Here is a 13,260-nt window from a genome sequence, read left to right as displayed (position 1 = left end):
TTTTCTTGCACAACCGATAAAGACATCTAAAACGTATTTAATTAATAAAAATGAAAGAATAAAGAAAAGTTTTTAAATATAGAGACATTATAAAAGATAAAAAAAAATTACTTACATTATAAATATTTGTATTATGGACACATCGAGCTAATTTATCGTGAACAAAATATCATCCAACATCACGTAAATGAAGTTTATAGTAGAATGATGGATGATTGTCTCATCTAGGTCCAACTCAATATAATGTAGTTTATATTGGAATGCAAGTTTCTTAGATGACTAACCAATTTTTTGGATTCATTTCCCAGTGTTGCAGACTTGCAGCACATGATCATCAGGAACAAGGGGTATGTAGTAATTGTGCATGCACTAGATAGATCACCACTTTCAAAATTCTATCATTTTTTTTTTTTTTTTTGTTTTGAGATTTCCTACGAATCGAAAATTAAAAGGCTTAGTAACAAGTAGAAGATATAAAATTGAAGAAGATATTAAAGTTGTTACCTCACTCCAACTTTTAATATTACCTGAAGGTTGTTGAATGGATCAATAAAGTGACAACTGCTTCGAGTAGGAGTGCCCACCAAATGACTAAGTTGTGCATTCTTCATCAAAAATTCCAGCTGAGAGTTTACCACATACAACTTAGATTGCATCTCTTCAATTGTTTGTTTTGATGTGGTAAATACACGATCATATATTATTACAAATTACATTCTTCGCAAAATGAAATTCCATTCTCAATGTATTCTACGAACCAAACATCACGTTAGGGGTTTAAATACACCTCCATATATTATTACAAATTAAAATATAAATTCAAATTAACAAAGATTGCAAGTGAACTACAACATTTTTTTTTTTGGAACTACAATATTTAAGTGTTACAACTATTAAATACATTCTTAAAATGCGAACAAAACATGAAATGCACGTAGTCCAACACAATATAAAAGACAGCAGTATGGGGCAATTTATATCAAGGACCAGGTCCACATAACATTACGGATCTTAGATCGAAACGACATTGTATAGAATTCATACTTGTAAGGTACATAATTTCATAACACAAGGCACAAAAAATTATAACACAAGATATATACGCATGTTATATATTTTATATTTACTTATTTTTTAAATCTAATATAGGCACATAATTTGTGTTCATAGGCACGAAATTTCACAACACAAGACACAAAAATTTATAACATAAGACACAATTATTAATTTATTCCAACTACAGAATTCATATTCTTATAAATATAGAATTTCATCATAACACAAGACATAAAAAGTTACAACACAAAACACATACATATGAATCAGGATCCATAGTGCAGTGTGAACCCTGCTGCATAAGGATCCGTAAACATTCTTCAAGTACACTCACACTCACGTATTTATTTGACATCACCTTTTTTTTTCACTCAAGTTCTACCCTTTTCTCTAGGACTTGTGACTCGTTACTTTGAGCATTTTCAACGCATTTTCTTCTCCTATATAAGAGGTAAACCTTCACAAATCCAAAGAGAGCCATAAGTAGTGCTACAATAATTGGGATTACAATCATCACCACATGAACAAATTTCTTACCCTTTCTTGAAGAGTGAGAACTTTGACAAGGCTCAAATCCATTCATATTGCCACACAAACCTTTATTCCCTTCCAAACTAGCATTCATATATTTCATGATATTTGGAATATGGCCCTCTAAGTTATTGTATGATAAGTCAACAAATGATATGTTTTTCAATTTCTCGAATCCTGCTGGAATGGGACCAGACAAACCATTCCAAGAAAGATTTAAGGTTAACAGGTGCAAGAATCCTCCAATGTATTGTGGTATTGATCCATTCAACATGTTTTTAGACAAATCAAGATTTTCCAGAAAACTCAGCTCTTCAAATTCATCTGGGATTTCCCCAACTATTTGGTTTCCTGAAAGATCAAGCCATGTTAGTTGAGTAATATCACCAATCTCTGGTGGTATAATACCAGAGATGTTGTTTCTTGCAATCCAGAGATTTGTCAATTGTTTTGATGAGCCCCAATCTTTGGATAGAACTCCATGAAAATTGTTGTCACTTAGATCCATGAACTGCAAGTTTGGGTAGATGCCAAAAGCTTCAGAAATGTCTCCAGAGAATTGGTTTTTGCTTAGTCGAACCCGAATTAGACTAGAGCAATTTTTCAAACTTTTTGGTATTGGACCTGAAAAAAGTAAAAGTATTAAATGGTGATTTTCCTATTTTAAAATGGAATATCTGCAAATTGGCAGATAATGCAGTTGAGAAGAAGAAATTCAAGAAGGTGTTGTACTACATAAATCAAGGGATGAGTAATGAAACCTCGACCAAATTGAAGGTGCGAAGACCTATTATGGGACATGGAGTATTCTTACCAACTCATACAAGGATGATGAAAAACCCAAGACATGCCTTCAAACATTAGGGCATTAATACGAGTTATTACCTATGGAGTCGGTGAGACGATTGATTTCTATATATTAATTATATTCTAGGATATAGTAAAGTAAGGTAGAAAAGATTGTGGGGACCTTGATTATGAGTTTCGAGTATGTTTTGACCGCGATTGAGGAGGCCAATGATCTAACACCAATGACAGTCAAGTTGTTGTCCAATTTATTGAAAGCACATGAGATGAGGTTGAATGAAAATGACTACAAATTTGAGAAGTTGTTGGAGCAAGCTCTTCAAACACAAGCCTCGATTTATGATTCTAGTAGAAAATTTGGATACTCTCAAGGTAGAGATAGAGGAGAAAAAGTTCGTGGTAAATAAAAGTATAAAACAATACTTGTTCCAGCACAAGCCCCAATGTGTAGATTTTGAAAGAACAAGGTCGCAGACGTGACAAAGGGAAACATGAGAGCATCACCACCTTGATTTTTTTGGAGTTAATATGAGAAAAACAAGTCAACTAAGCAAAGAGAGAAGCAAGAGGTTCATCTGCAAGAGTTGGGGATAATGCGAGAGAAGTGGGACCCACCAAAGAAATTGAGCATTGTGACAGCCTCGCGTGGCTGTCACAATGGCGCCCAGCAGACGCGTGAACTGCACGCGCGTCAAGCGCGCTGACAGCGCACCTGACACTATTTTTTTATTTTATTCTTTTTTTTCAAAATCAGTTTCACTATTTTTTTTTTCCCTTTTTTTCTCTTCCTCTCATATTCTCTTTCCTAATCATACTTGCAAAAATTCATCAAAAACCACAAAATATCCCCAACTATTATGGATGCTTGATGTAGGATCTTAATGGGTTCCGCAATCCTTTATAAATCTTCACGACCCTGGCCGGTTGCACCACATCTAAAATGACTTCTTCTTTTTCATCGACTTGCTCTAGTTGTTCTAAGATTTCTTTTCTTAGAGTATGGCACTCTTCAATCTCATGTCCCCAAGCTCGGTGGAAGGCGCAATATAATATTTGGATTTTTCCTCCTTATCTCTTCTTGATGATCGAGACGGGTATGTGCCGATCGATGCATTTGTTTAATTTGGACATGATACTACTCAGTTTGTGCTCGATCGGTAGGTTTAAATTGACCTTCGTGGAGGTATTGGGACCATGATTGCAGTAGGCGCTAGGGCGCCTGGACAGTGTATATACCTATTTGACATGTCGCATAAATTTCTTTTCTTTTTTTTTATAATCTTATGTATATAACAAGCTTGCTAAATACTTAAAAGGCTGTCACTCAGAAACCTTTAATTTTTCTCTTCATTCTACGTGATGTCGAGAGGGCATGTTGTATGTAGGCAACTGGGCCGGAACAGGTCGTGTATGGTTGATTCGGGTCAGACTATACTATACCTAAACATATTATACTTATCAGTAACAATTAATAATTTTCTATTTAACGTTTAACTAACAGAATTTTAACACCATTATTAGAACAATTTTGATTTACAAAAAGAATATATAAGTGCGATATCTTCAACGTAACATGAAATTTGGCAAGCTATATGTTATTAATACGAAGTATATTTTAATATGTTTGGTCAATTTAAAAATTCAACCGTGATTAAGAACTATTTTCTTTCTTTGATTACTCTCCTACTGGCAATCGTTATATCCTACACCACGGCGATGTGCGCCGCGCGCCTCCCAAAACGACGTCGTTTTGGGGTAGTGTTGGGAGGCGCGGTAGGAAGTTGCTGAGATTATGTGTATTTGTTCACAACGTTATGTGTATTGGTTCATACAGTTATGTGTATTTTTTATACAATTATGTACATTCTTTTTATATAATTATGTACATCCGAATCAGAAAATTTGTGTGTATTATGTTAAGAGTTGATGCGTATTATGTTAAAAGTTTATGTTTATTATGTATTATGTTAGATTATGTGTATTATCTTTTAAAAAGAGTATGTATATTTTGTTATATAATTATGTACATTCATGTATAACATTATGTGTATTCTAGTACAACATTATGTACATTCTTGAACAGCGGATTTTTTTTTAAGAAAAAACTACTGCCATTCACTGGGGCGGGAAATTTCAAAAAAAAAAATAATTAAAACGACGTCGTTTTGCATCTGGGCGCATAGTGCAACGCGCGCCGTGGTGTAGGATATAAATTGCCTTCCTACTGGAGGGAAAGTTTTCTCTTCAGGTCTTGATATTCGGATGGGTCAAGGGCAAGTCCGGCCCTAAGAAATGGCAGGCTGGGCCCTTGCACAGGGCCCACACTTGAAAGGGGCCCACTACTTTATTCATTATCTTTTATATATATACTATAGATATTTTCTATAATAATTTAGTATAAATTTGTATTACTGAATTGAAAGCTAGCTCATTTGGTATGGATTGTGGTTTGTATGTGTGAGGTTAAGGGATTAAGTCCCTTTATTTGTACCTTTACATTAAAATTTTCCTCCTTATTAAAATTGTAACTTATGAAATTTATTTATATTTTTAATTTGTATTTTTTAAAATATAATTTGTAATTTCGTGACTATTTTTTACCTTTTTAAAATTATAGTGATATTTATAATATAAATTAATTTGTGATTCATATCAAATTTTAAATTTATTTCTATTCGAGTAATTTACTATTTATATGTAAAATATATGTTATTTTGTGAACTTTATAATGAGTTATTTATATTTTTAATTTGTATTTTTTTAAATTTAATTTGTAACTTTGTGATTTTTTTACCTTTCTATAATTATAGTGAGATTTATAATATAGATTGATTTGTAATTCATATAAAATTTTGAATCTATTTCTATTCTAGTAATTTACTAATATTTAAAATATGTGTTATTTTGTGAACTTTATAATGAATTATGTATATGTAATATATTTTGTGATTTCGTTATGAAAAATATTTTAAAAGATAGTTTAGTTTTTTTTTTTATGAATTATCTAGTGAATGTAGTTTAGAAGTCCAGTTGTGCATCATCGTATTCAAATTAATGTAGAAAATTTTTTAAATTGATCTAACTAAAAGAAAAAAGTATTTATAAATATGATATCAATATAGAAGATGCGTGATTTATTATGTCTTTTTTATTCAAACTATTTTATCCAATTAATTATCACGTTTAGAATATTTTGATTTATTACTCCCAATAATTAAGATTTTTTGTTATGCTCTTATTTGTAAGTTTTGTATTATAAATTTTAATTAAAAATTGCTTTATTATTTATTATAATAATAGTGTGATTCTCTATAAGCTCATTTGGTTTTAAATTATTTATTCGTTTTCATTAATTACTCCCTCTATCTCATTTTATGTGTCTGATTTCGGTTAACGAGGCTTGACTGAAGTTATTTTTAATTCAAATTTTCACAATATTAGCTTCAGTATTAGTATACAAAATTTATATATTTAGAAACTACACTAAAAGTACTATTAAACACAAAAAATCAAATTTAAAAATAAGTAAAAAAATACTAAAGAAAATAAATAAAGAAGAAAGAGTTGGTTTGATCAATGAATAGTAAGTAAGACAGATAAAATGGGACAGATGGAGTATAATTCTGTATTTATGAAAGCACTGATGCGGTTATTGATTATTTTGGATTTAAGAATGCATCAAGAATTGTTTTCATGCGTATGTATAATTGTTAAAAACTTGTGAATCTCATTTCAAGTTATTTGACATTAGTAATTTTTTCTTATTTAATTTAAATTTTAGTTGTAAAAATATAACGGAGTATTAATTTAATATATAGCCTATTTTTGTTGCTAGTTATTTGACATTAGTAATTTTTTCTTATTTAATTTAAATTTTAGTTGTAAAAATATAACAGAGTATTAATTTAATATATAGCCTATTTTTGTTGCTAGGCCATGTGCCTATAAAATGATAGGATCGGCCTGGTGAAGGATTTATTGATGTTTGGTGGTCATGTGGTGGAGGTGGTGATTCTTTTAGGGTCTGTTTGAAAACTTGAAAAATTACTCTCAGAAGTTATTTTTCAATTTTTTTTTTCATGTTTGAGTATTCAAGAAACATAAAGTCAAAAGAAAATATCCATCTTAGTCAACAGAAAATGTCTTCCACATTTTTTGTCAAAAGATATTTTTCAGATACTTCATTTTACCAGTCCGTATTTATCTTCTCATATTTTTTTAAAGTTAGTTTTCGCATTATTATTATTATTATTATTATTATTATTATTATTATTATTATTATTATTATTATTATTATTATTATTTTATTATTACGGCCAAACCACCAGTGCCACTACTACCACAACCACACCATCACTATCACCACCACACAGCCACCACCACCACTACACAAAACCATATACGCACTGTTTGGTTCGGGTTCGATTTTTGTTTGGTTTCAGTTTGGTTTTGATTTTTTTTTTTTTGGTTTCAATTTTTAGTTCGGTTTGGTTTTGTTTAGTTTGAAATAGTTCTATTTCGGCTCAAATTTGGTTCGGTTCGGTTTGAGAACCCAAACATTCCCTAGTCCTCTCACACACATATTTATTTATTTATTTTAATTTCACTAATAATTTAAATTTGAAAATCTAAAAAACAAATCCACAATTCATATTTCGAATTTCTCAGTCTAAAATAAGTCCAGAACATACGTCTTCACATGCGTTTGTCGTCAAACAACATCGCAGACAAAAAATAGCAATAAAGAACAACTGTTAAATTTTAAGTTAGAGAATTGAGGATTTAGTATATATATTTGGCTAAATTTTGAATATAAAAATAATTTGGTATAAATAAATTATATAATTATTTAATATATATATATATATATATATATATATATATATATACTCCGTATTTAAAATAAAAAAAAAACATTTGAATATTCTTCTTTTTGATTCGGTTTCTAACTGAATCGATCCGAAATCATTCGGTTTAAAGAATATAGAACTGAACAGTTTTTAATAATAAATCAAAATCTAATCGTTTGGTTCTAAATGCCCACCCAGTACATATTTGAGTTGGGAAAATGGCGTTAAGAAGGCTAGTAAGAAGTTTTGTCACACATTGAAAAATGATTTTGAATTTGCATTATTATATATACAATTATATTGTAATAAGGTCCAAATTGGTCACTGAACTTAACCTGAAAGTACAATTAGACCACTGAACGAAAAAAAAAAAAAAAGTGCATCTAGGCCACTGTATAATTTCACATGATAGCAGGTGACCATTCATTTCATCAGGTTGCCTGCTTACATGGATTGTGAGTTGGCATTTTTAAATAACTTTTAATAATAAACTTTAAAAATAAAAAATAAATAAAATAAAATAAGGAAAATGGTCAAATAGACCCTCGAACTTTACCTCAAAAGTCAATTAAGCCCTCAAACTTTTTAAAGTTACAATTTGGTACATAAACAAGTCAAATTAGTTTATCAAGTCCCATTTATCTATTAGTGACATGTAATACCAAGTCATTTAAATTCCGACCATTTTTCTAACAATAAAAATCTACAACGAAGACCAAACTAGTCACCATCTCCATTTGATGAAAATGGTCGCCATCTCTGTCCACTGGAGATGGAGATGGGAACCAGTTTGGTCGCCATCTCAAGTTGAATGAGCAGGTGACCAAAATGGTCGCCTGCTCCGTCGACGGAGATGATGACCAAAATGGCCGTCATCTCCATTGACGAAAAAGGTGGCCATTTCCGTCAACTGGAGATGTCGACCAAACTGGTCGCCATCTCCAGCGACGTTTTGGTCTCCGTTGTAGATTTTTATTATCGAAAAAATGATCAGAATTAAATGACCCGGTATTACACGTCACTAACAAGTAAATGGGCCTTGATGAACTAATTTGAATAGTTTATGTACCTAATTGTAACTTTAAAAGTTTGAGGGCTAATTGACTTTTCAGGTAAATTTTGAGGGTCTATTTGACCCTTTTCTCAATAAAATATAAATAAATAAATAAATAAATAACGTCGGGTGGCCGCCGACCACCCCCTTTGTGATACCCCGAGAAAATCCAATCCTTAAATAAAATTAATTATGAAATTAATTCTAAGCCTTTTCATGAATTCCCCTTCCAATTCTTCAATTAAAAGTCGAAGGACTTGAATTGACCAACCCCTTGGTCAATTGGTTTAGTCAATAAAAAGGACTTTGAGCTTTATGAGTTGTACATGGACTTTTTTGTCTTCTTAGCCTTTTAGTAAGGGTATGCTTGTCTTTTCACACTTGCTTGGCATTCAAGCCTTTCCCTAGCAAGATCACTTTTCATTCTTTCATTTGACAAAATACTCTAAACTCTCCACCCTCTCACTAGAATAGTAGTTTTCTTCCCAAGCCAAGGAAACACCACCTTCTTCCTTGCAAGGGATCTCTCCAAGATTTCACCTTTCCACCACTAAGGCACTAAGAAGTGTAAGATATTAGTTTAGTTGTTGTTTTTGAGTAGTTTTGCATGGTCTTTATCTAAGTTATGGTTCTTCTTGTGTGGTTTTGGTTTTGTTGAGAAGACTTGGTTGAGGAAGATCTTCAAGAAGAGGTCTAGGGGCTAGAAAGGAAGTGTATCTTGGTCTACAAAGGTAACACATGCTATACAAAACCTATTTTCTACTTGATATGATGATTCTTGACTTCTATGTGATGTTCTTGGTGTTATTGTGAGATTTGATGCATATTCTTGTGTTTATGCATGTTAGAGCTTGTATCTAGGGTTCATAAATGCTATTCTTTGAGTTATTCATGTGTTCTAAGTCATTTCCTTGTTGAAAGTGAGGTTTTGGGTGTTTTAGACTTGAACTTGGCATTGTTGATGTTTTTCCCCGAAAGGGAAATGTTGTTGCTTTAGGGGAGGCAGCGAGTGGGATGGCGGGTGGGGCCTCCACCCGTGGTTCCACCCGCTGCCATGGTGAGTCGTGCCCAGTGGCCAGGGCCACGGGTGGTTGTCCACCCGTGGTTCCACCCGCTGGAACCGGCGGGTAGGTGGTGGCGGGTAGTTGTCCACCTGTGGTTCCACCCGCTGGAACGTGTTGTTTTGGCCTCCGTTTCGTGAGATCGTTGTGTATTTGTGTGTCTCCTTTGATGTTTCGTACGTCTAGAGTGGTGTCCTAAGTATCCATGATAGGATTTGATGTCTTGAATCGTGCTTATGGTCCGACATTGCGATTCGTCGGATTAATGTGAAGTCATTGAGGTTCGGATGAACCGTTATGTTTCCCCGTTTGATATACATGCTAGTATTAATGTTGTTGATGCTAGTATGTGTTGTTTGTTTGTCCCTAAAGAGGATTGGCAACTTGTGTAGCCAATCAGGGTAGTCTTTGGATTAAAGTCTATCGTTGATTAATCGTTGTTTGATGGTCTATTTTTGTCTTTCATTGAAATCTATTGTTGTATCCTTTGATATGATCATGTACTATCCGTTTATTGATACTTGGTTGGGCTATTGGTGAGCCTCAATACTTCTTGATGATGACTATGTGTTACTATATGTTTGGTGGTATTGTTACTTGAGCGTTGCTCATGACTTCGGTGGTTGTTACTATGATATTTAACGGTACCCTCGTGTACTGAGCTGGGTGGCATTATGTTTGGTGGTATTATTTGGTGGGGGACGACGGTCCCAGGCGGAAAAAGGTTGGACTTGGTGTACAAGGTGGCATTAGGAGGTAAAGGTTGGAACTGAAATAAGGTTGGCCTGGAGAGAGAGGTTGGAACAGGGCATAAGGTTGGAACTAGTCATTTGTTATGTGATCTTTGAATGTGATTCTTGTCTCTCACGGTTCGTGAGGACGTGACTTATGTTGTCTCTTGATTGATTATCGTTTGATATACCTTGTTGTTGAGCATGTTGTCCTTGTTATCCTTATTGATTATTGAGTAATCATTTTATGTTGGTCTTTATTCGAGAGTGACTTGGCGTTGAGTCTTATGTTGTTCCCCTCTTGATTTTTAAAAGGATATATACTGTAATTCTCTGTCTCAAATGGTTTTGACTATATCTATATATTATGTTATTTAACGCGTATTGGTAGGTTACCAGCATCTTTCGTTGACGTGTGTTATCCCTAATGTTTTACAGGTTTTGAGTAGCTTTTGGAGAGCGCGCTAGCGGATCGTTAGATAGTGTAGCTCCTCATGACTTCTTTAATTAGACTTGTGGCCTGTGTGCTTTGAATATTAAGACTCTGTTAATGATATGTTGATTAGACGTAGCCTGTGCACTTATGTTTGATATAGGTGTGGCATAGCACCTCCGTACTTAGACTTTGCTTCCGCTGACTTAATGAATGTTTAGCTTGTTTTTCCCTTTAATTAAGCTTTTAAATTTTGGTAAAATCAGGGGTGTTACACCATTCCCCCTAGCTCCTCCTTCGTCTCCGGTTGGAGACGAAGAAAGATCTCTTCATCTCTGGTTGGAGACAAAGAGATCTGTCTTCGTCTCCAACCGGAGATGAATACAAGTCTTTTGTCTCCGATGGAGACGAAGGAGGTGGGGGAAGAGATGGTCGGTGGCCACCCCGTCAATTTTTTTTTTTTTGTATTTTTATTTTTAAAATTTATTATTAAAATTATTTAAAATGTCAACTCACCATCCACGTAAAGTAGAAAACCTGATTCAATGGATGGTAACCTGCTATCTGGTGAAATTACATACATTTAAAGTGTATAGTGGTCTAATTAAACTTATTTTTATTTATTGGTCTAATTGCATTTTCAGGTTACATTCGGTGGCCAATTTGAATCTTATTCCTAATTATATTTTTTAAATAGTTTAAATTGTATAAGATAGAAATTATCTCGAGCTCAATAGTGCCTAGAAAAGCTTGCCTCCGGGAGACTGAATATATATAGTATGAATAATAAATATGCATAAATGAATTTTCCTCTTAAATTACCTGAAAGCATGTTATTGCTGGTTGTAAAGTTCTGCAGTTTCCCGCTACGGCAGAGATTTTCTGGCAAGTGGCCGAAGAGGTGATTATGATCAATTTCCAGAACAACCAACCTCTCTAATTTCCCTAGCTCCTCGGGTATAGAACCCTCCAGACTGTTCAGCCGGAGAAACAGAACCTCCAATTTACTCAGATTCCCGATCGTCGCTGGAATTGGACCGCCAAGCCAATTCATGCTCAATTCCAGATCGTAAAGGCCCCTGAGATTCCCCACCTCTTGGGGAATGGAACCGGAGAGTCGATTCCCATAGAGATGTAGCAGCGTTAGTCCGGTTAAATTTCCGATCGACGGAGGAATGGAGCCGGAGAGATTGTTCGAGTGGAGGCTAAGCCTCTGGAGCGGTTTAATTTTCCCGATTTCCCGCGGGATGGCGCCACTTAACTGATTTTTGAAAAGGTACAGTACCCTGAGGTTAGTCAGGTTCCCAAAAGTCGCCGGAATTTCGCCGGAAAATCGGTTTGTATCCGCGTAAAGCTCCACGAGGTTAAGAAGATTCCCAAATTCTTGAGGGATAGAACCAGAGAGCCGATTCTCGTAAAGGAAGAGAGAAGTCAAGTTGGTCAAATTGGCTAAAGAAATGGGAATAGGGCCTTCAAGATTGTTGGAATATAAAGCAAGTTCAGTGAGTGAGACCAACTGGCCTATTTCCCCAGGGATTGAGCCATTCAACTTGTTATAAAAAATATGGAGTGTTTGAAGATTTGTCAAAAATCTCATATCCCTCGGAATTGGACCCGAGAATTGATTGATCGACAAATCAAGATAAACAAGTCGAGTGAGCTCACTTATCTTGTTCGGTATCGTTCCAGATAAATTATTCATACTAAGATCAAGAAACTCGAGATTCGAAAGAGAAGAAAAAGGGAAGTCATGGAGCGTGGCGCTGATACCTGAATTTGTAAGATTCAGACGGTTGATGCTACCTCGGCGACATGATATACCATACCAGAAGCAGGGGATAGAAGCACTGGAGTTGACATTAGGTTGAAAGGACCATGAAGCTAGAAGGACATTATTTTGGGTTATAAAAGTGCGCTTCCATTGCAGAAGGGCTGAAGCTTCTTCATTCGACACAAATGAACAAAGAGATCGACGTAAAAATGGCAGAATTAGGCAGTTGAAAACAACCACCTGAAATCTCATTTTAAATGCAGACTCCAGTGAAAGACGACTTGATATTTCTGTCATTTTGGCGCAAGATTACACTCAGTTATATATACATTTAGGATATGGACTTGGGACATCTCATTAGAAATTTTTTGTGTGATTTTTGAGGAAGGAAGACTGAATGGGAGGAGAGAGAGAAGAGAGAGAAGTTTGGCAAATTATTGTATGGACTATGGTTCACATAGTGCTATGTGAACTATAACAAAAAAATACATCTTCTTTTATATAATAAAGCTATATGGTTTGGAAAATATTTAATGTTACCATTAATGCAACAACATCCTTTATTAAAAAAAAAAAGCACAACATTTAAAAAATAAAATAGCTATATATTATATAATCATATAAAAAATATACTTTTGAAAAATAAAATAGTTATATATTATGTAATCATATAAAAAATGTGTTCAATTAGAGTTTAAATTTACACCTACAAAATTTGAAATTTATTTTCCAAATGTAATTATCTTAGTTATTATTCGTATTGTGAAAATTATAATATAGATGAAATACAATTAAGAATAAATCAATGTAATTATGTAAATTCTCTCTATAAATTTATTTGAATATGCACATAATTAGAGATTATATTATCCATAGAAAATTATAATTATAATTTTAATTGTAATTTTGTATTCCATAAAAATAATAAATACTTGACCAATGGAAGCTCAAAAATATTATTATATT

General features: G+C 33.6%; 1 protein-coding gene across 2 annotated transcripts; it reads right to left on the bottom strand.

Moving 5' to 3' along the window:
• Positions 1-1,251: 1,251 nt before the first annotated feature.
• LOC109191061 (MDIS1-interacting receptor like kinase 2-like) lies at positions 1,252-12,655 on the bottom strand. Of its 2 annotated transcripts, XM_019341639.1 has the most exons (3): positions 11,346-12,655; positions 1,594-2,211; positions 1,426-1,513 (listed from the first exon to the last, which is right to left on the bottom strand). In XM_019341639.1, exons 1-3 carry the CDS (start codon positions 12,589-12,591, stop codon positions 1,497-1,499), a joined length of 1,881 nt encoding a protein of 626 aa, XP_019197184.1. In that variant the 5' UTR covers positions 12,592-12,655; the 3' UTR covers positions 1,426-1,496. The 2 variants fall into 2 exon arrangements, with proteins under 2 accessions (XP_019197182.1, XP_019197184.1); XM_019341637.1 differs by having other exon boundaries at positions 1,252-2,211; positions 11,346-12,647.
• Positions 12,656-13,260: the final 605 nt, after the last annotated feature.

The sequence above is a fragment of the Ipomoea nil genome, unplaced genomic scaffold (genome assembly GCF_001879475.1).
Source record: "Ipomoea nil cultivar Tokyo-kokei standard unplaced genomic scaffold, Asagao_1.1 scaffold1617, whole genome shotgun sequence".
NCBI classification, from domain to species: domain Eukaryota; kingdom Viridiplantae; phylum Streptophyta; class Magnoliopsida; order Solanales; family Convolvulaceae; genus Ipomoea; species Ipomoea nil.
This window is presented reverse-complemented; position numbering and strand designations above follow the sequence as displayed.

Excerpts from the sequence above, each read along its gene's own strand:
- LOC109191061 (XM_019341637.1), bottom strand. The coding sequence starts at position 12,591 with ATGACAGAAATATCAAGTCGTCTTTCACTGGAGTCTGCATTTAAAATG. Across the intron at positions 2,212-11,345 it reads CAGCAATAACATGCTTTCAG|GTCCAATACCAAAAAGTTTG; the intron begins GTAATTTAAGAG and ends TACTTTTTTCAG.